The sequence below is a fragment of the Hippopotamus amphibius genome, chromosome 10 (assembly GCF_030028045.1).
Source record: "Hippopotamus amphibius kiboko isolate mHipAmp2 chromosome 10, mHipAmp2.hap2, whole genome shotgun sequence".
NCBI classification, from domain to species: Eukaryota; Metazoa; Chordata; class Mammalia; order Artiodactyla; family Hippopotamidae; genus Hippopotamus; species Hippopotamus amphibius.
This window is the reverse complement of record NC_080195.1, coordinates 68,686,556-68,713,287: the sequence shown is the minus strand read 5'-3', so window position 1 is coordinate 68,713,287 and position 26,732 is coordinate 68,686,556. Positions and strand designations below refer to the sequence as shown.

The following is a 26,732-nucleotide window of genomic DNA, read 5'->3' as shown; positions in this document are numbered from 1 at the left end:
AGAAAAGGGAACGCTCTTGCATTGCTGGTGGGAATGTAAATTGATACAGCCACTATGGAGAACAGTATGGAGGTTCCTTGAAAAACTAAAAATAGAGTTGCCATATGACCCAGCAATCCCACTGCTGCGCATATACCCAGAGAACACCGTAATTCAAAAAGACATATGCACTCCAATGTTCATTGCAGCACTATCTACAATAGCCAGGACATGGAAGCAACCTAAATGTCCATCAGCAGATGAATGGATAAAAAAGATGTGGTACATATATACAATGGAATATGCCTCAGCTGTAAAAAGCAATGAAACTGGGACATTTGTAAAGACATGGATGGACCTAGAGACTGTCATACAGAGACTGAAGTGAGTCAGAAAGAGAAAAACAAATATCGTATATTAACACATATATGTGGAATATAGAAAATGGTACAAATCAACTGGTTTGCAAGGCAGAAACAGACACAGATGTAGAGAACAAACGTATGGACACAAAAGGGGAAAGCAGGGGTGGGGCGGGGGGGCATGGGGGATGAATTGGGACATTGGGATTACCATATATACATTACTAATAAGAAAAAAATTATCAAATTGCACACTTTAAATATATGCAGTTTACTGTTTGTATGTCAATTATATCTCAATAAAAGTTCTTAAAAAAAAAAAGATAAGAGCATGTAAAAAGGGCACAGGAGCCATCCTGAAAGATCTTCCAATGCCAAAGCTGGAATACTTTGATCAACAAAACCAGTAATGACAGTAGTAGATTACAACACATAGAATAAAATAAATACCTATGAGTCCATGTCGATATATGTAAATAATTGGATAAATGAGACAAGAGGGACAGGTGTCCCTTACAGAAGAATTTTACTAGAGACGGAATGATGAAAACAGAAAATCACCAAAAGAATATTGTGTATTAATTTCTGCAAGCAAGATCCACTGCTAAATGCTAACAGTAGGTGAAAAAGTTTGAAAAGAAACAGTATCTTTGCATAGATTCAAAATATCTCTCCCAATAGAAACTTTGTATTGCAAGATAAGTACTAGGGATGTAACGGCACAACATGATAAAAGATAATGAAGAGTGATGTACATTATAAATAAAAGAGAGTAAATCCAAAGAGTTCTCATCACAAGGGAAAATTTTTTTTTCTATTTATTCAGTGTTGTATCTATATGAAATGATGGATGTTCACTGAACCTACTGTGGTAATCATTTCATGATGTATGTAAGAAAAATCATTATATTGTACACCTTAAACTTACAGAGTGCTATATGTCAATTATGTCTCAATAAAACCGGGGGAAAAACACAGTATCTCTCCCAAGATATCTATTTATTACAAAGGTAAAGAATAACTTTAGGATGGGGGACTTCCCTGGTGGCACAGTAGTTAAGACTTAAGACTCAAAAAAAAAAAAAAAAAAGACTCCACGCTCCCAATGCAGGCGGCCCGGGTTCAGTCCCTGCTCAGGGAATGAGATTCTACATGCATGCCTCAACTGAGAGCTTGAATGCCACAACTAAGGAGCCCATATGCCTCAACTAAGAAGCCAGTGAGCTGCAACTAAGGACCCTCAAGCTGCTACTAAGGAGCCCACCTGCTGCAACTAAGACCCGGTGCAACCAAATAAATAAATAAGCTCTCATTTAACACAGTACTGAAGGGAAGTACAGCAAATGGAGATTAGAAAACTACAAAAAATAATAACTTTACAATGGAGTAACCAAGCAAACACCATTTTAACCAAGTGATCAAGACTGACATCACCAGTAATAAGACATATCACCATCATCATGTAGCCCCTGATAGGACACACTGAGAAGGGCACAACACTTCTGTGGTATTCTTCCCAAAGAGCCACAACCTTTATCTAATCATACATGATTAGAAACATAAGACAAATCCAAACTGAGGGATTCAACAAAATATTAACTTAGTATTCCTTGTAAGTGTCATGGTCATAAAAGAAAAAAGACAAGAAATGTCACAGACTTAGGGAAATCAATGCAATGTGAGATCCTGGATTGGATCCTGAAACAGAAAAATGACATTAGTGAAAAAAATCGAAGAAACCCAAATAATGTCTATAGTATAAAATATTATACCCATGTTAATTTCTTTACTTTGATAATTGTACTATGGTTACATAAGACATTAACACTGGGGGAAGCTGAGTGAAGGGTAGATGGAAACTGTACTATTTCTGTAAATTTAAAGTTACTTGAAAATTAAAAGTTTTTAAAAATACTGTTGTACAACTAAAAATAATAAAGAGAAATGTATTTAGTCAACATTACGAATTTCTAATGCTGGAGTTTCAGAGTAAGTTGCATAAAGCAATAGCCTAAAGCAGACCATTTCTCTTCACTGAAGATATTAAACAGAAAAGAATTAGTAGTCAATACAGAGATATTTAAAACCAGGTATACATACATAAAAATAAACTCAAAATGGATTAAAGACCTAAATGTAAGGCCGGATACTACAAAACTCTTAGAGGTAAACATAGGCAGAACACTCTCTGACATAAATCACAGCAGTATCTTTTTGGATCCACCTCCTAGAGTAATGAAAATAAAAACAAAAATAAACAAATGGGACCTAATTAAACTTAAAAGCTTTTGCACAGCAAAGGAAATCATAAACAAAATCAAAAGGCAACCCTCAGGATGGGAGAAAATATTTGCAAATGAAGCAATCTACAAGGGATTAATCTCCAAAATATACAAACAGCTCATGCAGCTCAATATCAAAAAAAACCAAACGACCCAATCAAAAAAACAAACAGGGACTTCCCTGGCAGTCCACTGGACAAGACACCACACTTCCAATGCAGAGGGCAGGGGTCTGATCCCTGGACCAGGGACTAAGATCCCACATGCCATACAGCAAAAAAAGCAGCCAAAATAGTAACAATAATAATAATTTTTTCTTTTTTAAATCAAAAAATGGGCAGAAGGTCTAAATATACATTTTCCCAAAGACATACAGATGGCCAAAAAAGCACATGAAGAGATGATCAACATCACTAATTATTAGAGAAATATAAATCAAAATTACAATGAAGTACCACCTCACACCAGTCAGAATGGCCATCCTCAAAAAATCTACAAACAATAAATGCTGGAGAGGGTGTGGAGAAAAGGGGACCCTCTTGCACTGTTGGAGAGAATGTAAATTGATAAAGCCAGTATGGAGAACAGCATGGAGGTTCCTTAAAAATCTAAAAATAGAGCTACCATAGGATCGAACAATTCCACCTCAGGGCATATATCAGAAAAAACCATACTCAGAAAAGGTACATGCACCCCCAATGTTCACTGCAGCACTATTTACAACAGCCAGGACAAGGAAGCAACGTAAATGTTCATTGACAGAGGAATGGATAAAGAAGATGTGGTACATATATACAATGGAATATTACTCAGCCATAAAAAAGAATGAAATAATGGCATTTGCAGCAACATGGATAGACCTAGAGATTGTCATACTGTGTGAAGTAAGTCAGAGAAAGAAAAATATCATATGATATTGCTTACATGTGGAATCTAAAAAAATGGTACAAATGGAACTTATTTACAAAACAGAAATAGAGTCACAGATGTAGAAAACAAACTTATAGTTACCAGGAGAGAAGGGGGGGCATAAATTGGGAGATTGGGATTGTCATATACACACTACTACATATAAAATAGATAACTAACAAGGACCTACTGTACAGTAGAACTTTACAGCACAGGGAACTCTACTCGATACTCTGTAATGACCTATATGGGAAAAGAATCTGAAAGAGTGGATGTATGTATACGTATAACTGATTCACTTTGCTGCACACCTAAAACTAATACAACATTGTAAATCAACTATACTCCAATAAAAATTTTTAAAAATTAAATAAATAATATGGGTATAACATCAATGTAAAATTTCTTTTTTAACTCCTTCATTTATCTCACTTAAGCTAAATCCAGAATTTTTTTTTTTTTTTTGGCTTCATGGCGCAGTTTACAGGATCTTAGTTTCCCAACCAGGGATCGAACCTGGGCCCATAGCAGTGAAAGTGTGGAATTATACCCACTGAACCACCTGGGAATTGCCTAAATCCAGAATTTTAAATGAAGAAACCACACCCTGAAAATCTGAAGTAAGCCAAGGTGGAAAAAGAGTACCCAAAGCCATGCTCTCTGTATGGTCTTGTAAGGTACTCTTGATTCCTCTCACAGCCCTCCTTTATGATTTCTTTTTCTCCCTCTCTGTTCCAAAAAATGTATCAAAGTCCTTTGTGTATAATTAAAATGCTTCAGAGAAAAGTATCTAATAAATTATTATATGCAAATCATTTAAATCACAAAATTTCAAAGGAAAACAAAAAGATTATCTTTCTCAAAACTGATTAAATTTCTTTAAACATCTCCCATGTAGATAGAAACTTCATTTTGCTTGTTTTGCTACTCTTGGCTTATATAAAAGAAACAAATAAATGAAAAAAATATAAGTTTAAAAGAACATATTCCAAATTGTAATTTTCAGCACAACTAGAATACAACTCTTCAACATCTACAGTATCATAAATGAATAAATTTGAGGTGCTCAAATATATTCAGTCATCAAAGAAATGAATTCTATATAAATCTAAAATAAGACTTAGAAAGTATACTGGTAAAGTTTACAATGATTTAAACAAGGCAGGTCCCAGAAAGGGTTTCCTAGCTAACCCTTGATTAATTAGGATATACCATTCCCCAAAAAACACTGATTAGTTATGGATTTACAGTATTTTCTTTAAAATTTTATTAAGACAAATATTAAAATACTTTCAATACTACTAACTCTAAAGATAATGCAAAGATTAAGAGCAAAATTAATACATACCTTATGTAACTCCGAAGACGAAGGCTTTTTCCTTTTCCCTTCTGTGACAATTTCTATAAAGACATGGTAAAAATTATCATTTAACATTAAATGAGATAACGTCATGGAATAAATGCTTTCACAGTTATCTTTTGTTTTAAATTAACTTCTTGTTAGATTTACAATTTACATTGGTACATTTTACAGAACCTGAAGGACTGAACATAAAGGTCAAAAATAATCAGAACAGTAGCGGATTCTCACAAAATTTCTCAACTAAATATATATGTACGATGACAATTGAAAAAAAAGAAAGTTGGCTCTAAGAACTAAATAAGAAATTCCTTGGAAAAAAGCCTAGTATCGAGTAGGTCTTTGATATATGTTGGTTGCACCATAAAACCAGATCAATTCTTATAATGGGGGGAGGGGGGAGCCACAGGGGAGGAGAGCGGAAGGTGGGGGCTACACAGCTAAGCATCTACGCAACAAAAAATAGCTGAAGTCTTTCTTCACCAACATTGTTCAGACTTCCTATGGCATTTTCTTTTATGATTCTTTCATTCAGTCAGCAAATGCTTATTGAATGTCTATCATGTGGCTGGCACTGTGCTAGCCAGTGGGTAAAGGGTAGTGAGCAAATTAAACACAGTCTAAGTCTTTCTGGAACTTACAATTCACTGAAATTTCTCACAAAATTCATCATAAAAATGAATGGTAGAAATCCACACATATGTGGTCACCTGTTTATGACAAACACACCACTGCAATTCAGTGGGAAAGGGATGATCTTTTCCATGAGTAATGCTGATGCAACCTGAGAACCAAATGAAGTAATAAACAAATAAATAATAAACATCACACTATATACAAAAATTATTTTTAAATTGATCATAGATGTAAATGTCAAAGACAAATGAATCTTCTAGAATAAAAATGAGGGGAATATCTTCATGACCTTGGGGTTGGCAAGGATTTCTCAAACACAGTTCAAGTAGTACTAACCATAAAGGAAAAGATTAATAAAACTTCATTAAAATTAAAAACTTCTGTTCACCAAATCTCATCATTGAGTGAGAAGGCAAACCACAGACTGGGAGATTATTTATAATGCATGTATCTATGTACAACATGATGACTACAGTTAATACTACTATATAATATATATATATATCAAAGGACTCATAACCAGAATACATAAAGAACTTCTATAAAGCAAAAGCAAGACAATAATCTTCAAAATGGGCAAAACCCTTGAATAGGTACTCCATTAAAAAAAAAATGTCCAAATGGCCAATAAATATATGAAAATATGCTCAACTTCATTATTACTAGGGAAGTGCAAACTAAAATGGCAAATACCATTACACAGCCCTTGGAAAGGGTAAAATTAAAAAGGATGACAATACCACGTATTGGTAAGAGACTAGAAGTCTCACATACTGCTGGTGGGAGTGTAAATGAACATATCTACTTTGTCAGTCAGTATCTACTAAAGTTATACACTTGCCTACTCAATGTCCAACAATTACATTTCTAGATATTTAACCAAGAAAAATGAATACCTGTATCCACCAAAGGCATGTACATGAATGTTACTTTGTCCCAAATAGCCAAAAACTAAAAACAATCTACATGTCCATCACTGGAGCATGGATAAACCTTTTCATACAATAGAAAACTACACGGTAATAAAAAAGAATGAATTACTGCTGTGCACAACATGGATACATTTCACAGAAAACCAGATGCAGAAGAATGTATGATTCTGTTTATGTGGAATTCAGGAACAGGTAAAACAAATCTATGAAGATACTAGCGAGTACCCGAGCAGGTAAAGACTACTGAAAGACTGGGATGGAACACATGTTAGCCTTCCGAGATGCTGGAAATGTTCCATATCTTGATCTAGGTGATAGTTATACAGATGTATGTATACAAGTATAAAAATTCATCACACTAAAGATGTGGTACAGTGCTGTATGTAATATCTCAACTTAAAAATTAAAAAACCTCAGACTTCCCTAGTGGTACAGTGGTTAAGAATCAGCCTGTCAACACAGGTGACACAGATTCGCCTTGGTTCAGGAAGATCCCACATGCCGCGAAGCAACTAAGCCTGTGTGCCACAACTACTGAGGCCACATGCTGCAACTACTGAAGCCCACATGCCTAGAGCCTGTGCTCCTCAACAAGAGAAGCCACCGCACTGAGAAGCCCTCACACTGCAACAAAGAGTAGTCCCCGCTTGCCTCGACTAGAGAAAACCTTCGCACAGCAACAAAGACCCAATGCAGCCAATAAATAAATAAATTTATTTTTTTAAGTCTGTTTCCTTTTTAAAAAAAAAATTTAAAAACCTCTAAAATAACAATTAGTTGTAACAAATGGGCTATAGCTTATCCAGAAATCTATATAGCTGAAATAATCTCTCATTTCATAAAACTAGCATTAATTTCACCATATGCATTTCCTCGAGCAATCACTGATGTAAAAATTATTTTAACATCCATACCTAAGCTTTTGATAGTTTTAAATAATTTTCAATAAAGGAGCATTTCTTAGACTACCAAAGACTGTCTGGTATAGCACAGTGCTCAAGCATAAAAATATTAAAGCCCGACAACCTAAATTTATACCTTGGCTTTCTAGCTGTGACTTCTCTGAGACTCAGCTTCTCATCTCTAGAAAGGGAAGAATATCCAGCTTTTCAATTGCTAAGATTAAAGTGAGATAGTCTAGTCTCCCAAAAGAAATAAAAGCAAGCACTTCCCTGGTGGTGCAGTAGCTAAGAATCCACCTGCCAATGCAGAGGACATGGGTTTGATCCCTGGTCCGGGAAGATCCCACATGCCTCGGAACAACTAAGCCTGTGGGCCACAACTATGGAGACTGTGCTCTAGAGCCACAACTACTGAGCCCCCATGCTGCAACTACTAGAGCCCACGTGCCCAGAGCCTGTGCTCTGCATCAAGAGGAGCCACCGCAATGAGAAGCCCACGCACCACAACAAAGAGTAGCCCCTGCTCGCCACAACTAGAGAAAGCCCACATAGAGCAACAAAGACCCAACACAGCCAAAAACAAATAAAAGAAAAAGAAAATTCCCATAACTTTTATTATTACATTGCTCATATTGCAATTGCCATGTATTGACCTAAGACCCTCTCCAACATTCCTAGAATATTCTGATACTTGATTCACAGTTTTCCTCTGTATCATTAAAACCTACCATCATACCAAAGCTCTAAAACTTTCATAAATCAACTCACTCAATACAAGACTCAATTTACTATGGTCCAACAAACTTGTTCACATCACATTCCCATTTCAACAACATGCATTTACGAATGGCCTTAATAGGGTTACACTTCTCAATTTCACAAATGTGAACCTCTCGTTTTACAACATTCTGTCCTTTGACTCTGCCATTTCCTCACTTACACTGAACCCATTTTTTACCCCCACATGTAATACCCTTTAACCCTAAGTAAAACTAAATTCCCCCCCACCCCCCCACCAAATTCCTGCTCTTGGACTCCTTAGCACTGCTAAAGAAGTCACATAATTGTAGTAACCACAACTGATACTATCTACAGACTCACACTTGTTTTAACAAAGACTTTTTCAAAATTAGTTAATAGTTCTTTTATCCATCCCTAACTGACCTCCTACTCTATTTTAAGCTCCCAATACCATTTGAAAGTCCCTCTTTCTCAAAACATGATCTTGCCTCCTATTTCACTTAGAAGCCATGACTTCAATATCCTTAACTTCTCAAAATTTACCTATATTTTTATGCATCTTCCCTCCTTTCTGCAAGTCTTAACGAACTGTCCTGTGAGTCTATCCTCCCCCATTTCTTCTAAGACCTTACCCTATCAATTTTCTCCTATCTGATATCGTTCTCTCTCCACTGACCCCTTTCCCATACCATACTAACCTGATTTTTATACTTTTTTCAAAAATCCTGTCTACCTAATTTCATATTCAAGCTTGTTCCAGAAACCTCCTTCCTTCATGTCTAATCTTCTATTTCCTCACCACCACTCATTCATTTATCCTCTTGAAATCCAGCTTTTGTCCCTACTGCTCTAAAATCAGTGGTAAAAACAAAACAAAACAAAAACCTATTAATTGCCAAATTCAGCATCTTCATACTACTTTTAACTGATTTATAGTGCTTTTCAATCTCCCTTGATTCTCAAACCTATCATACTCCTTTTTTTTTTTATCTTTTTTTATTTTTTTACAATAAACTGCATATATTTAGAGTGTACAATTTGGTATCTCAATCTCCCAATTCATTCCCCCCCCCAACCCTCCCCGCTTTCCCCACTTGGTGTCCATATGTTTGCTCTCCACATTTGTGTCTCTATTTCTGCCTTGCAAACCGGTTGATTTGTACCATTTTTCTGTAGTCCACATATATGTGTTAATATATGATATTTGTTTTTCTCTTTCTGACTCACTTCACTCTGTATGACAGTCTCTAGGTCCATCCATGTCTCTAAAAGTGTCCCAGTTTCATTGCTTTTTACAGCTGAGTAATATTCCATTGTATACATCTCATACTCCTTCTAATCTGCCTATCTAACTGCTTACCAGTGTCTCTTCCCCCTTATTTTGAAATTAAATATATGTGATTCAAGACTTTTCTTATTCCGTACTCTTTCCGTGGGTAATTCTATCCATTTCAATGGCTTCAGCTAACATCATTGCAAATAAAGTAGTTTTACCATGATTAATTATAGATTCTGGTTTTGAACTTCAATTATGATTCATCAGACAATACACAATATGCAGACATCACCTGGACCTACTGAAAAAGGAAAGGTGTATCATCATGGGACACTAGATCCTCAAGATGAAACTGGGGGAGGAGAGAAGAGTTTCAAAAGTAAGCAAGTTTAGAAACACACTGCATGGGGACTTCCTAGGTGGCGCAGTGAGTAAGAATCCACCTTCCAACGCAGGGGACAGGGGTTCGATCCCTGCCCCAGGAAGATACCACATGCTACGGAGCAACTAAGCCCGTGCGCCACAACTATTGAGCCTGTGCTCTAGAGCCCATGAGCTACAACTATTGAGCCCATGTGCCACAACTACTGAAGCCCATGCGCCTAGAGCCCATGCTCTGCAGAGGCCACCGCAGTGAGAAGCCCGTGCACCACAATGAAGAGTAGCCTCCACTCAAGGCAACTAGAGAAAGCCCGTGTGCAGCAACGAAGACCAAACACAGCCAATAAAATAAATAAATAAATAAATAAATTTATTAAAAAAAAAAACACACTGCATGTTCAGTCACTCTCTTGGAGAGGCAAAATGTACAGTGGCATAGCAAAAGCTCTGAAAAATCCTTCAGTAAATACAATTTCTTACAATTAGAGTTGTCACACTTATTTGTCCATAAAACCTTTTTTTGCTAAGTAAGGTTCACTAATATCCTATGACAGTACAAAAGATTAAAATTATATATTTTGTTATCAGAAAGACCAGATTTTGAATCCTGGCTTTGCTTCTTGTATTGCTAGTAGTTGCTTACCCTCCCTAAATTCCAAGCTCCTCACCTGTAAATCAGAAATAATAATAACCACCTCAGAAGGCTTTTGAAAGAATTACAACATTTGTAAAATTCTTAGCACGGTTTAATACCTAAGTACTAAAAAAACATTCTCTATCCTTAACTGCAAATGAGATTGAACACATCTCCAAGGATGTTGCCTGAACAACTGATAACCTGAAATTTACTTCAACTTTCCTGTTTTAATTCAAAAATTCATTTGAAAGTTGTGATCTATAACTCTAATATATCTGTTATATTTTTGTTGTTGTTGTTGTTAAACATTTCTAATGGTCATTCTCCCTTGAATGATCCATGCACTTAATTATTATTTCATTCGACTGTCAATAGACCTGTCTCTGGTGCCAATAATTTTTTATCTGCATCCCCATCTAATTCACTGCTCTGATATGCTGTGAACGTGGAAATATGATATTCATCTTTATTGAGGTTATAAATAATTTAAACACATAGATTCAATATAAAAGGAAGAAAGGCCTCAGAAGCTTCTCATGAGTTTAGCATACAAACTTTGTGATTTCTCCTTTCATGCTTAGAGGTGTTTCATGATTAATTCCTGATTCATAGCCACATTCCAGAAAAGTAGGGATGATCACAATTTTTGTGGTCTTTTATTTATGGAATTTTCTTATTAATTCATTTAAAAACAATAAACACATTTCATGTTAACATAACTAAATTTTTTTTTATTTTTTTAAGCTATTGGAACATAATTGCTTTACATTGTTGTGCCAATTTTTGCTGTACACCAAAATGAATCAGCTGTATTTATACATATAACCTCTAAAAGATTTTTTAAATAACTTTATTTTCAAAAAAATTGAGAAGAATGACTATTTTACTTTTTGCAACTCTCTTTAACATCTGGCTTAGTAAAAGACAGACGGTTTCCTCTACATGCTTCTGCATTCAATTTGCTGTGATACATATCATGTAGCCTCTGAAAACTGTCCTGTACACATATGGAAGATTAAGAGGAAAAGGCAAACAATGTCTTAAAATTATGAAAAATGGTTTGACCTCACAGACCCAAAACGGACTCAGGAACCCAGAGGTTCGCAGACCATATCTTGAGAACCAGTGCCTAAAACAGATACAGCCATGCCAGAAGCCATCCAACTGCTACAGTTGTCAGTTATGTGAGTCCACAAATACTTGTTTTGTGTTTAGCTTAAACCAGCTGGAGCTGGGTTTCTGCTACTTGCAACTAAAAGAGTTCTGAGCAATACACTATGTAACTCTTCATAGTTCTTCCTTATTCAGGAGAGAGTTTAGGAAAACCTAGTGCAGTCTCACAGAGGAAACTTGAAATTTCACGTAGTGTTTTCTTTCTACTGCTCTCCGCCTTCCTTATACCTCTTAGAATTCTTCCTATTTTATTAATCGAATTTCTATCTTTGGGTAATTATGAAATTCTCATGACCATAAATGTCACTTCCAGTCATTCAAGTTCCAATTAGCAACCATCCTAATGAAATGGCAACTGCATGCATATAAATGTCACACGGAATTCAGAATCCCTTTAAGTTAACTAATTGTTCTATTTCTGAGAATCTATATGAGAAAATTAAATACACACTATTAAGAAAAGAATCATTGTTAAAAATTAATATTCATCTCTTCAAATCAGATGAATACTGGAGAACAGCTAGTTAATATTAGATCTGAGGTTGGTTTTATTATACATTAACAATTACTTTTCAGAAAGGACAGCTCCAAAAGCGAAGTCAGCAGAAAAAAACATCCTCTCCAGAAGGACAATGCACATAAATATCGACGTCTTTTACAATTTTACTCTCAAATTTTACTTCCCACAACTGCTTGCACCAAATTAACTGTAATAAATAGATAAATCTAAGTGTAACCAGGTAAAACGGGTGGGATTTGCTTAAGGACAAAGCTAATATCCTGCCCTTACCCCCAAAATAAAGTACTAAGCCAAGGAGAAATGCATTTATTGAAAAAAGCTTGTGCATGTTAAACTGAGTTATGATTACCCTTAAAGTTCTATGTGAGGAAGCACACAAATGACACCAGATAAACACTGTGCATTTTCCTTACGTGTTAATTTTACTTGAAGGTTTTAAGGGGAAAAAGTATATTAAAACAAACACTGATCTACTGGAGGCATATACATATATACATGTGTGTATATGTGTATGTATGTATAATACATACATAAATTTTCAAAGGCAAAGAATATCTCTAGAATACACACACACAAATGCTAACACTAGTTGCTTATGAAAAGGAATTTCAGGTTTTCAGCTGCTTCAGGCAATGTCCCAGAGATTCGTGTTCACTCTCCTTTGTGGCCAAAAAACTTTGCGATGCACTGCCACAAGGGCACTCCTAAATAAATTCAGAATTGTTAAGACTGTGCAACAACAGACGGTACAATAAGAAATAAGAAAATGAAATGAAATAATTGATTCATTGACTATTAAGTGTACTAGACTGTAAGCTTATTAAAGAGCCCTTGTTCCCTCCTGCTTTGTAGGTCCACAGGACTAAACACAGGAACGGCGGTACCCTTTATGAATGAGATCTTTAACGAAAACTTGCTGACTGGGAGGAGCTCTACCTCGCGTCTTACAACTCCACTTTTGTGTTTCTAAGACGTAGTACCCAACACTGAAGACAGTCATTTCACACGAAAAGCAATTTCAAAAACAAAAACATGCTGAGACTAAAAACACAACGAAACATGGCTTCGAATCCTTTGTTCGACTTTTTCATCACTTTTGTAAGATGGGGGCGGCTAGAAAAGTAAAAGGTTAGTAAGCAAGCCAGCTCAGAAGACCAAGCAAGACACGTTGTTTGCTGTATTTACAAGAGGAGTGAAGTGTCAATTAACAAGCTCCGCCTTTCCTTCTTCGCCGCTTTTACAGGCCAGCGAGTAGCAGGGTGAGAAAGAGGCAAAGCGGAGAATCAAAGGGAGAGAGGAAAGTGGGGTCAGGCGCTGAGAAGCTGGAGATGAAACTGGAACGCTGGTGAAATTACGAGGAAGGCGTGGCAGCAGAGCGACAAGCCAACCGGGAAGAGCCGTGGGCCGATGAGACCCAAGTAGGGTGCTGGGGGGAGGAGGACAAAAATGAAAGGGGGTGACGGGGTGAAGAGCGGCCGAGGCTTTGATGACAGCTGGGAGGAGGTCTTCAACCCGCAGGGGCCGGGGAGACCCGAGAACCTTCCATTGTGCGCGCCCCTCCGCTCCCTCCCCTCCCCGCCCCCGCCCGAGCCGGAGCCGGAGCCGGAGCCGGAGCCCTAGCCCTCGAAGCTCCGGGCCTCAGCACCCGCCGCTGCCTGTGCCTCCCCTTTGCCCGAGGTAGGAAACAATATGCTCAGCTCTCCTCCACCCCTTTCTCACCGGATGAAGATCGCCGTCGCCCGGCCTTCCCCTTGTCCATCTTCTCCTCCTCCTCCTGCTGGAACAGCCGTCGCTGTCACCTCAGGACCCCTTGGGCTGGGGGAGGGAGGGGGAGGGGAGAGGGGAAAATAAGCCAGGAAAGTGCGAACCGCGCTTGCGCAAGAGCCGTCACCTAACCTCAGGCCGGAAATTAGTCGCCCCTCCCACCTCCACTCAGAAATCACTTCCTGGGACTTGTTTTCTCCGCGGGTTACCCCCGCAAGTGGTTATTAAGTGACGCTTTTCGCATTTTCTCTGCCCCTGTTGGAAACTGATGCTGGGTGCGAGGTTTTAGCCCGAGGTGGTAAAGGCTGTGTTGACTCTGAAGATTAAGTTGACTGAAAATTAAAGCGGAGAAACTTTAGGAATTCCTGCACTTCACTGAAAGCCGGGAGGGGACCTCAGAAATATGAGAACAAAACGTTAGTCCTTTTGTACTGTTAACTTTCCTCATGGCCTCGCCTATATATTTGTCCTCAGGGCACTTCCTCAAACTCAGAAACAGAAAGATTTTTAAGACAAAGATCAATAGTCTAGCTGTCGGTTTAGCAGTAGGAGTGGAAATCAATTAGGTCAGCTGAGGAGAGAATGTCAGAGTAATAGAAAGGATCTCTTTTCAGAATTCAAGCTCATCATTTTTAAAGGCTAGGAAAAAAAAAACTGGACCTCAATTTTTTTCAAACGTAAAATACTAAGATGCTAGAAGGTGGGTGGCTGTAAATGAATTTGTACAAGTAAGTTTTATTGCAGTACTTAAAGGGTTAAACCTGACCTAGTCCTTTCGTAGGACTCATCAGTTTAGAAAATTGTACTTTTATTAGCCATAATGTACATATTTGAATAATTTTTTTACCGTGTAAGTTTTAATCACAATACGTTTAACAAAATTCAGCAGAGCACTCAGGCAGAGGCAACATGGTACTGGAATGTTCCAGCAGTTTAACATCCGCTCTCTCTGCCCCAGTTTACCAAGGCCGGTAAAGGGGCTTGTCCAACTATCAGAGCCCAGGCTCGTGCTTCTGGAGCCTTGCTTCTTTATTAGAGTATGGTCTGTGTGGAGCTAGAGGTAAGCCTCCAGGTGATAATGCCTATTGGGCTGGGGGGAGTGTCTTACAGGGCAGGAATGGCTGAAAAGCAGAAATACTTAAGGGCTTGCTGAGAATGAAATTCACTACAAAGATTTCATTTAGAGGCTCTGGTTTATTTCTGTTTAACAAAACACTACCTACTGAAAAATACTTGAATTTTAAGTTTCCTCATAAATCAACTTTTTTAATTGAATGATTTAACTCAAGGATTATACTAGTTTGATTCATCAGCCAATATTATAGGAAACAAATAACTGCAGAAGATGGAAATAAAGCTAGGAGATGAAAACATAAAAAAGGAAATTGTAAGTAGGTTTAATCCATTTCTTCCAAAACTGACAGCTTCCTTATAAGTAAGAAGTTTTAAAGTTTAGCAGTAAGAAGTGAACCTATGAGAAATGAAATTATAATAATCATGTTATTCAGCTTGCAAATATGTCATTTAAACTTGTCATTGAATCAAATATAGCATTTCTGCTAATAGAAACAGTGAGTCAGTTCGTTTCTTTGAATTGGAGCTGGTTTTGAATAACATATTTGAAGATAAATGACCTTTATGCTCAAGAATTTCAAATTTGCTTTTTTTAATTGACTTTTTAAACCAGTATTTTTATTGTTTTAGTTTTAACAATCTCTACTACATAGTTGACTGTATTGCAAACAACTAAAGGACTAAAAAGTTCAGTTCTTTACTTTTTGAGGGAGTCATTTAACAACCTCACTTTGCCTTTCATGAAAGACTAATTACATGACCTTTTATAGTGTTTTAGGATATTCAGGTGAAAGCTTCCTTATTTTAAAATAAGGAAGAAATACCAAAGAAAAGTGAATGATTCTCTTAGTATGTTTGTAGATAAGATCATTTCTTTTATGTATGTTTATCTCACACTGTATAGGGCCTCTTAAATTAAGATTATTTGAGATTAGAAATTCATCAGCCCAGTATTTTATAGGAGGAGAGGATGGACTGGTTTGATCTTAATGAGTACGGTTCTTTATTGAGTGTTAAAAGTGCGTATAAAGTGTTTAAATTAGGTATTCATTATTTTTTTGTTTTGACTATACTATTGAAAGCAGCGAGTATGGTTTTTTAATAGTTTCAAGACATGGTGGCAGTGTGAAATGATCAGCCCTTTATTTTACCCCTTAATTAACAATTTCTTTGAGGAGAGCTTAATGAAATCTAAAAAAGACCTTTCTCTTCACAAGTGAATTAACTTTAAGTACAATCTGAGTATAAATAGGTTTGGTTGGGCACTGGGTACATCTTGACTTCCTAAACTGTTTTAGAAATTAAAATCTGGAATTCCTTAACATGGGTTTCTAGAAAGCCTAGATTTTGCAAAGGTATTTGGAGCACTGTGCCATGTTGCTATTAGCCTCATTTTCATTAGTAGTTGAATCTTATCCTTAAAATATTGAGCATTCTTATGTGAAGGAAGTTTTTCTTCTAAATATAAAGGAAGTAACACATGATTCATTAAAAAATGAGTATAGGTTGTTGATTTCAAGGATATCTTCCTTTTCAAGACAGTGAGCAATTTTAACTGTCCTACAATACAATAGCCTATTTCTAGAAATTATAAAAACCTGCAGTAACTTGAGGTATTTAAGCAGGAGATGAGTAATCTTTTGTCCAGGAGGCTATAGGACAAACCTTTAACCCAAGTTCCCTAAACTGTCATTTGGCTCTGGGGCTCAGCTTCAGGTAGCCTGTACACACACCACTATCTTCTTTTTTGGTTTTTATGTTAGATTAATATATTTTTACAGAAAAAATTATATCTTTATTAATTTCATGCCATACCTAATACTTTTTTCTCTGACCTTTTTGTGTGCATAGTTTTTAATTAGCTCTTCATTTTTTTTTTAATTGAGGTATAGTTGATTTACCGTGTTGTGTTAGTTTCAGGTGCACAGCAGAGTGATTCAGTTATACATACATGTACATCTTTTTTTTAATTTACTCATGCATTCAGATTTATTTTGCTTTTAATGAGTAAGGTACGGGGGCAACAGTGTTGAGCTGAGAACTGAAATTACTGAGGCTGACTCTCTAGACCTCACAGGAGTGAGGGAGCTTCTGGAAGGCAGGTGCCATGCATGTCCCCAGCATCTGGGGCAGAGCCTGGCATCCCAAACACAGTTGAAGATTGAAAACACGGTATACATCTATTTTTTTTTCAGATTCTTTTCCCTTATAGGTTATTACAATATATTGAGTGTAATTCCCTGTGCTATACAGTAGGTCCTTGTTGGTTATCTATTTTATATATAGTAGTGTGTATGTTAATCCCAAACTCCTAATTTATCCCTCCCCCAACACTAACTTCTTTAGAGTGTCTTAAAATGTGATATTTATTTAGCATTTCTGTGCCTTAATACATTTGATTGATTTTAATAGAAAATTTTCATTTGATGTTACAATTTAGTAAAATCGAGGCTTTAGGTAGTCTCGTCATCTTTATCCTTTATCTTTTGGTACCCGCTTACCTCTGAATAATCCCAATCAAGACTCATAGGACCAAAAAAAAAAAAAAAGAAGAAGCATAGGACCTAGGATTGGACAAAGTCAGTAAATCCAAAATCTAGCTGTCAGAATTTCAGCTTCCCAGGAAGGCATATCAAGTTTAAAAAAAAATGAATAAAACTAAACTAGTAAACTGTAGGTCCTAGGGCTGCATACTTAGAAAATAAAACCGTGAAGAAATAGAAAGCATTGATTTATATAAAAGTCCAGAGTGGTTGCTTTTGGAGGGAAGGATAGGGCGCTTGAAAGCACTTTAGGGGTGGCTGGCAAAGCTAACCTGCGGTAGATACAAGGGTGTCTTTATGATACTTCATTAAACTAGTTTTCTAAGAAACTTTCCTAGGAGATTCTGTTACATATTCAAATTTGGGAAACCCAAGATTTGTGACATCTGATTTCTTTTCTTTCCATTACTAATATCCTATTTTCTATGTCTTTGCCTCAGGTGAATTAAATTAATCTTCTTTAGTCTTTCCAGGGGGAAGAGATTTAGTTTGCTCTTTTTTGAATCTTTTATGTATAAAATTTCATAAGCTCTCTTATTTTCTACAGTTTACTAAATGGAATTGTATGCAAGCATAATTATTTTTCTGGAAAAAAACACCCTCATAATTGCGTTTATGTGTTGGGAAAATAAAAAAGTGCTGCTTTTAACCAAAACAGTAATTCTTTTTTTTTCTTCAAAATAAATTTATTTATTTATTTTTTTGGCTGCATTGGGTCTTCGTTGCTGCACAAAGGCTTTCTCTAGTTGTGGACAGCGGGGGCTACTCTTAGTTGCGGCACACGGGTTTCTCATTGTGGTGGCTTCTCTTGTTGCAGAGCATGGGCTCTAGACACCCAGGCTCAGTAGTTGTGGCTCATGGCTTCTAGAGTGTAGGCTCAGTAGTTGTGGCGCACAGGCTTAGTTGCTCCGAGACATGTGCGATCTTCCTGGACCAGGGATTGAACCTTTGTCCCCTGCATTGGCATCGTAACCACTGCACCACCAGGGAAGTCCCCAAAACAGTAATTCTTAAAAGAATTTTTCCAGGGTTTTTTTTGTTTTGGTTCATTTGGTTTTCTAAATGTACAAGTAAATAAAAACATGTTCATTGAAAAAAAGTATCTTTAGATTTTTTTAATTTTCTGAGTGAAGTATCTCTCATTTGTGCTTCTTAATATCATAGGATATACAACAGGACCTCTTTTTTCTTAAATACACCAAAGGACTGTAAATACTGTAATAAGGTATATTACTGTGTAAACAGACCCTAACTTCTCAGGTTGTAAAATTATATTTTCATAAAAGCTTACTAATCACTCATGAAGAATATAAAATATTGTTAAATATAACCACTTTATGATCCTAGAGAAGTTTCTTAACAGCAAAGTAAGCTAATTAAAATTATTTGCACCTGTGATTCTAGTGCCCCTCCCACCCTCTTCTTGCCAAATTCATAGAGACAGAAAGTGGAAAAGTTTGCCAGGGGCTGCAGCTAAGGGGAAATGAAAAGCTATAGCTTTCTGGACACAGAGTTTTTCAAGATGAAAAATGTTCTATGGATGGATAGCATTAATGGTTGCTCACAGTGTGGGTGTACTCAGTGCCACTGAACTGCACATGTAAAAATGTTTACAATTGTAAATTTTTAACGTATTTTACAACAATTCGTTAAATAATTTAAAATAATTATGTTTTGCTCTAGGCACGACTATAACGGCAGTGTCAGCACCTAATCCAGGCTACTCAAAGAACCTAACTTGAAATTCTTATTAATGAACTTATACTATTTTTCGCCTTTTTAGGTTTCATTCAACATAAAATGAATGGACTATTTGATATAGGAAACTAAGTGACTAACAAATGCCCTCACCAAGTTTTTGGTGAATGAATGAAAAATACTATGCATTTTTCAAATCACAGGTAAAAATTGAATCTTCTCTCAGGTTCGTAGAGTCGCCTGAGTTATTTTGGGCATGTCAATTTACCTTTGAAAGCCTCGCTTCTCTATAAAATAAACATATTAGCTAAGAATAGCAATAAAATCCCTTGCAGCTCTGACAATCATTCTTGAAGCTAAGCTATCTAATTCCAACCCACTCTTTAGCAAACTAAGCAAATAAAGCAGTTTGATTCTCTCCTTTATTTTAATGGACTGTCTTGATTTGCAAAAGAGAAAATAAACATATATAGATGCATAGGATGATCTCTAAAAATAATTCATAAATCAACATTTATTAACTTTAGAATTATAGAAGGAGCCTCTATAATTTTTCAAAAGCTTTGTGTGCATCTTCTGTGTACACAGCTAGAGGATTTTTCTCTTTACTTTCTTATGCTCTTAGCAAAAATCATAAAATTCTAACAACAATATTTAAGTGCCTACTATTCACCAGGCACTATTCCAAGAACTAGTGAACAAAACAAAGTCCTTGTCTCTGCTGTCATGGGTTTTGTTTTGTTTTTTTTCTTTTGGCCACACCCCATGGCAAGTGAGATCTTAGTTCCCAGATCAGGGATTGAACCTGTGCCCCATGCAGTGGAAGCGAGGAGTCTAAACCACTGGGCAGCCAGGGAAGTTCCAAACTTATATTCTAATGGAAGGGAACAGACAGTAAGCAAGTATATGTCAGCTGGTAATAAGTACAAAAAAAAAAGAAAAAGAAAAAGAGGAAGGGAGGGAAGGAGGGAAAAATGAGGCATCATAGATCGGGAATAAGGAAGGATTAGAGGGGATTGCCCTTTCAGATAGTATGCTCAGAGAAAGTTTCTCTGATCAAATAACAGGTGGGCAGAAACTTGAAGGAAATGAAACCATATAGATATCTAGGGGAAGAGTGTCCCAAGCTGTGGGCATGGCAAGGAGGATGCCCTTTAAATAGGAGCTTACTTTACAAGCTGGAGGCAAAGAGGCCAGGTGTGACGAGTGAAGTAAGCAAGAGAGTGGTGGGAAATGACACCTGAGAAAGAGTTAAGAGCCAGATGATGTAACTAGATGAGTAAGCAAATGAGAGAAATGGAGGGAAATGACCCTGGAGAGCTGAGGGTCATGTGGGACCTTGTAGGCCATGGTAACAACTTGGGCTTTTATTCTGAGTAAGAGAGGAGACAATTGAGCATTTTGAACAGGGGTGAGAGGTCCAATTTAGATGTTTTGAAAAGATCATTCTAGCTGCTATGTGTTAAGCAGACTACCAGGAGATAAGAGTTAATGAAAAGAGATTGAATAGGAGGCTTAATAATGAAGGTTAGTGTTGATAATGACTTGGACTAGGGCTAGGGCAGTAGAGGTGGAGAGATAGTAAGTGGTTAGATTACAGATATATTCCAAATTAGGGAGCCTACAGATTTGCTGATTAATCAGATGTGGAGTGTGAAAGAGAGAAAGGAAATTTGCAGCACAAGCAACTGAAAGAATGGAGTTATTTATAAGATGGGAAAGACTAGAGGGAGACTAGATTGAAGGGAATGCTTTGGACATGTTAAGTTTGAAACAGCTATTTGATGCCCAAGTAAATATATCAAGTAAACAGCTAGATATGAGAGTTACATGTTTGAGTATATTAGCCAAGCAAAATATGTGACAATAAATTCTCAAGAACTGTCTACCTTTTCATTCTACAAGATAGTCTGCACCTTGCTCCTGTTCACCCCATCTACACCTGTCCTGGGTACATATATATATACCCAGATATACACATATATCTGTGTGCCATTATGGTTTTCCAGTTCACAAACTCCCATTCTTTTCCCCTGTGAATTGTTTCTCAAACACCTGGGTACATAAGCACTTAACAAAGGTGAAAAAGAGCAATTTAATGCCCTATACTATGTGCTATTAGAAAACACTCATTTTATTTTACTCTCTGGAAGAAAAGTTAGCTAACAAGTTTCTTTAGTTCGTTGGTTTAGTTTAGTTGCTTTAGGTTTAGTTCGTTGAGTTTTAAATAATCGGTATCTTTTCCTTTATTTCAGCAGAGAAACAGGCAGTTTTCAGCACAGCACCTGAATAACCAAAGTATTTTTAGATCTAAGGGATTACTGCTTTTCTGTCCAAACCTCTTCGTCCATGCCAAATTATACAATAGATTCTCCTTTTTGGAGAGCAATTTGGCAATATCTGGTAGAATGGAAGATGCTGATATGACCTAGAAATTCCACTTCTAGGTATATTGCCTAGAGAAACTCTTGATACGTGCACAAAAATATGGCTGTAAGAATGTTTGTTACAACTTTATCATAGTGGAAAACCGGAGCAACCTAAATATTCTTCAACAGGAAAATGATTAAACAGACTATGGCATATTCAAGCAATGGAACACTATAAACTGATAAAATGAATGACCTAGGACTATGTTTATTAATGTGGATAAAAATCACCATGTTAAGTGAATAAGGAAGGCTGGACAAGAGATGTATGTTTTTTTATTTCACATTTCTCAAAAAGGAAGATCATCCTGTCTTATTTTACAGAAACTTCCCTGTGTGAGAGTACATAAAATGGTTTTTACCTATATTAGTTAATTCTCACAACAGCCTTGTGAAATAAATGATGTTATCCTATTTTGTATTTATGCGTTGAAAAAATATTGGTATAATATTTGTCAGACACTGTTCCAAGTACTGCAGATACAGTAGTTAATTAAAGTTCCTGTTCTCATATAGCTTTTATTCTACTGAGGGGAGACAGATAATTTTTAAACATACAAACAATTATATATCAGGTGGTAATATAGGCTGTGAAGAAAAATAAAGCAGAGTAGCAGGATAGAGGGTAATAAGGATTGCTTTTTAGATAACATAAACTAAAACAAGTTGAAGAAACAAGCTCATAGAGGTTAAGAAACGTGATGAAAGTCACTCAACTTAAAATTTGGAGCTGGGACTTAAACCTAAATCAGTCTAATTCCAGAGGCTCCTATCTGTCATTTACACTCTAGGAAAAGATATTAATTACATAATAGCACCTGAGATCAGCAACACTGTAAGGAAGAGTTTTTAATGGAACAGGAAAGAATAGAGAGCAGTCTAGATAGGTTGGATGCTTAGGCGATCAGGATCTAGTCTTCGTTGCAGTGTGCAGGCTTCTCATTGTGGTGGCTTCTCGTTGTGGAACAGGGGCTCTAGGCATGCGGGCTTCAGTAGTTGTGGCACATGGACTCAGTAGTTGTGGCACACGGGTTTAGTTGCTCCATGGCATGTGGGATCTTCCCGGACCAAGGATCGAACCTGTGTTCCCTGCATTAGCAGGCAGATTCCCCACCACTGTGCCACCAGGGAAGTCCCAGGGGTATATATTTGGCTTCCTCTGATGGGTCCTAAGTTGGAAGCAGGGATAAAAATTAGGGAAGCTCTAAGTTATTAATCAAGTCTCGGCCATTTGGGGCCAATTGTAACAGAAGTTATTGTTTGGCTTCCCAGATTGTCACTAGAGGTAGCAATCTGACTTCCTGAGATTTTGACTTACAATTCTGGCTTCCTGGGCTGTTTATGATTGTATCGATAGATAAGGGATTGGCTTCCTAGGCAAGTTGCTGCAGGTTGTGGTTCAGAATTCTGTTTTTATATATGGTCTGGCCGTTGCCCCTTAGTGTATTCAGTTTCTCACTACTTTGCATTATTCACAATTATTTTGAGTTACAGTTTTTACCATAGGTTAAAATGTTAATGTCTTCATAAAGTGCTTAATTTAGCATGTTTTCCCACAGGAAGGCTTTAGCAAGATGAAATTTTTATTTTTTTCTGGTACTGACAAAATATTGCTTTTTACTTTCAGTGGTTACCAGTGACTCAGGAACTGAGCTTCCGAAAATTTATTGAACAATCTGATTTACTAGAAGAACTTAAATATGACTTCAATGAAAAAGCTGAATTGAGACACACTGAGACACACAGACCTTTTGTCTTTAACTATTACAAAGATGTTCTAGAGAGGAATAGTAAGCGCTACCAGGCCCTTGGCCATTTGCTTGAACAATACATTTATGAACTTTTGGAAAAAGTGTGCAAATTACAAAAAGTCTATATCCCACCAGAGGCTGATAAGGAACCAAGAAGCTTCTTTTTCATGAGTGAGAGAGCATTAACAAATCATCATTCTGCCCTTCTTGTCCTTCTTCAAGACCATGGGGTCTTAAGAGCTGGTCAGTGGAGTCAGCAGGCAATACTACATCATGGTCTCCAACATGGAAGTCAGATACCATGTATTCAAATGGCATTGCAGGCACATTATGATGTAATTGTGCTAAACCCCAATGACAATTTTGTGGACCTACAGACAGAAAAAGAATGGAAAGGTCTTTTAACACAAAATGTTGAGTCCTCTTCAAGAAAAATGGTTAAGACTGAGAGCTTTTTCTCTCTTCAGCAGTCTCTCCAGTGTATTCCAAAAAGATGCAGCAACACCCCTGAAGAACACATGGCTTATATTTGGGATTACTTCATTTCAAAGGCTGAAGGCAAGGACGTTGCTTTCATTGTACATGGTTATGGAGGCTTGGTTTTTATGGACTTGCTTGTTCGTAGAAAGTGGGAAGTGATGAGCAAAGTATATGCTGTTGCACTTATTGACTCTGAACATCACGTAGGACACCAGCTGGGGAGTGACATCCAGTTATTAGCATGGATAAAGCACCACTGCCGTGAATGGGTGACAAGTCCAAAACCTTTGGATAAACCTGCAGCTACTGTTTTGAAAAAGGAGTTTCCTATGGTTTCTGCGGGTACAGAAAAACACAACTTAGCCCCTTCCTCTAGCCTTCAGTCAATTTTTAAATACTTTCGGAAAGCTTTGAAAGCCAAAGCAGCTATTAATTTCTCTCGAGTACCCGTAGTAACTAGAAGCTCCACAAAAAGAAAGCAAAGTGCTTAGGTAACTTTTTGTCATCTAAAGTTGTTCTGTCCCAGTGAAACTTTGCTAATGTAGATGCGAGAAGAAAAAGAACACTTCCAACCCATAGGCAGTGTTATGTTCTGGCTTGAAATTTGATTTGTTAGCTTTTTAAAAAAGTGAATATGTTCTCTTCAGTAACCTATTGAGGTACCAGGAAGTCAGTCAGTACCATCATTAATATTTTACAGTATTAGTCAAATTAGAGTAGTCTAAGTAGAGGATCTTCATTTGAAAAGATTTCTTATGGTTTTGTAGAATGACACCAAAACTGTAGTTGGTAGAAATTAAATACTAAGTCAATCTTCGACTTCTGCATTATTAATACTATATTAAAATTATAGGTGAACATAAAAATTAAACATCATAAGCAAACTCCATTCTTTGTATGTCTGTGAGTTTAAGTTTGTTGATCTCATGTGTGTGTTTACTTATATACCTTCAGCTAATATTTGAGTGTCTACTATGTACTAGTCAATACTAGTGTTGGGCACACTGGCAGACAAGGCCAACATTGCCTTTATCCTTTTTTGGAGTTCACAATGAACAACAAATTGCAAGTGTGAAGAGTGTTAAGAAATAAAAGGGGTCATGGAACATCTAGCCTGAGAGCTAATAGGCTTGGGGTTCAGAGAATACTCCCCTGAGAAAATGATACTTAGTTTGAAGAACAATAGTAATTACCTAGAAAAACAAAGTCATAGGCAAAAGAATTGCATGTGCAAAAGTCCTGAGGCAGGAGAAAGAAGTCCAGTTCAGCAGGAGCTAAAAGATTATGGGGGGAGTAGGGTTAAAGAAAAAATTATTCATGACATTCATTAAAGACAGTAGGGAAGATTTATTCAAAAAGGATTGTTGCAGGACTTCCCTGGTGGTACAGTGGTTAAGAATCCACCTGCCAATGCAGGGGACACAGGTTCGAGCCCTGGTCCAGGAAGATCCCACATGTCCCGGAGCAACTAAGCCCATGCGCCGCAACTACTGAGCCCATGCCACAGCTACTGAAGCCTGCGTCCTAGAGCCCATGCTCGGCAACAAGAGAAGCCACCGCAACAAGAAGCCCACGCACCGCAGTGAAGAATAGCCCCCAATTGCCGCAACTAGAGAAAGCCCTTGCACAGCAATGAAGACCCAACGCAGCCAATAAATATATAAACAAATAATAAATAAATAATTTTTTAAAAAAACACTAAAAGGATTGCTGCAACGGGGGTTTTGTAGTAGGGGAGAGAGATTTGGCTCAAATCCAAACACGGCAGGGGGCGGGGGCAGCTGGTTATAGCCAAGTAGCAGGGTGAAGGTCAGTGAATGAAAAATTACTGAGAAAACGTTAGGGATAATAGAGATTCTTGCTAGACTGACTCAACAGGATTCTTACTGAAGGCAGGCCAGGGGTGGTAAGACACTGACAGTGGAGGATGAGGAATTTTATCACATGTAACAGAGGATGTTCATATACCAAAGGTGAGATTTTTACTAACTGACTCAGCAGAATTCTTGCTAAAACTGGACTAAGCAGACCAAGGGCAGAGCCCAATGTCAGAGCTTAGTCAAGAGGAGGGCTCAGAGGAGCCAGCCTCAGATTTGGTAAAGGAGAAAGGTTTTTGTCAGTAGCTGAAAAGTTAGAGAAATAAACAGGCAGCTTACTCAAGGCTGCAATGTCCATGTTAGGAATTTTTACTTTATTCTAATGACAATGGAAGCCATTGGATGGTTTTAGACAGGAGATTATCAGATTTACATTTTATAAAGAATATCCTGATTGCAGTTTAGAGAATAGATTAGAAGGAGAACAAGCTTGGAAGCCAGGAGACCAAAAAAATTTTGGCAGTAGTTTGAGAAATGCTCAATACTTCTTTTTTTTTAATTGAAGTTTATTTACACTATTATGTTAGTATTAGGTGTACAGTAAAGTGATTCAGATTTTTTTGAGGATTATATTCCATTATAGGTTATTACAAGATATTAAATATAATTCCCTGTTCTATACAATAAATCCTTGTTGCATCTCTCTTTTATGTATAATATTGAGTTGGCCAAGAAGTTCATTCGTGTTTTTCCATAACATCTTATGGAAAAATCCAAAGTTTTTGGCCAACCCAATAGTTTGTATCTGTTAATCCCAAACCCATAATTTGTTCCTCCCCCCACTTTGGTAACCATGTTTGTTTTCTATATCTGTGTCTGTTTCTGTTTTATATATACATTCATTTGTATTTTTTTTTTAGATTCCACATACCAGTGATATATAGGATTTGTCTTTCTCTGACATTTCACTAAGCATAATATTCTCTAGGTCCATCCACATTGCTGCAAATGGCAATATTTCATTCTTTTTTTTTTGGCTGAGTAATATTCGTGTGTGTGTGTGTGTGTGTGTGTGTGTGTGTGTGT

General features: G+C 37.0%; 2 protein-coding genes across 10 annotated transcripts in view; one reads left to right on the top strand and one right to left on the bottom strand.

Annotated features, from left to right (window-relative positions):
* The window catches only part of SENP7 (SUMO specific peptidase 7), a 171,905-nt gene that overhangs the window by 136,662 nt on the left and 8,511 nt on the right, over nt 1-26,732 (bottom strand). For 7 of the 8 annotated variants that reach the window (XM_057696789.1, XM_057696792.1, XM_057696793.1 and 4 more), the window contains exons 1-2: nt 13,810-13,943; nt 4,881-4,933 (exon numbers count right to left, since the gene is read on the bottom strand). The exons of the other annotated variant lie outside the window; for it this stretch is intronic. In XM_057696789.1, coding sequence (XP_057552772.1) covers nt 4,881-4,933; nt 13,810-13,849 — 93 coding nt within the window. In that variant the 5' untranslated portion in view covers nt 13,850-13,943. Of the gene's footprint in view, nt 1-4,880; nt 4,934-13,809; nt 13,944-26,732 lie in introns of those variants that run through there. 8 annotated transcript variants of the gene reach the window in all.
* Nucleotides 15,021-25,522, top strand: LOC130830002 (putative protein FAM172B). 2 transcript variants are annotated; one of them, XM_057696797.1, is made up of 2 exons: nt 15,021-15,241; nt 23,226-25,522. In XM_057696797.1, the coding sequence occupies exons 1-2, from the start codon at nt 15,200-15,202 to the stop codon at nt 24,318-24,320; spliced, it is 1,137 nt and encodes a 378-aa protein (XP_057552780.1). In that variant the 5' UTR covers nt 15,021-15,199; the 3' UTR covers nt 24,321-25,522. The 2 variants fall into 2 exon arrangements, with proteins under 2 accessions (XP_057552780.1, XP_057552781.1); XM_057696798.1 differs by lacking the exon at nt 15,021-15,241 and adding an exon at nt 16,953-17,100.

Coding starts and splice junctions, on each gene's coding strand:
- LOC130830002 (XM_057696797.1), top strand. CDS start 15,200: ATGGAAATAAAGCTAGGAGATGAAAACATAAAAAAGGAAATT. Junction 15,242..23,225: donor AAAACATAAAAAAGGAAATT/GTAAGTAGGTTT, acceptor TTTTACTTTCAG/TGGTTACCAGTGACTCAGGA.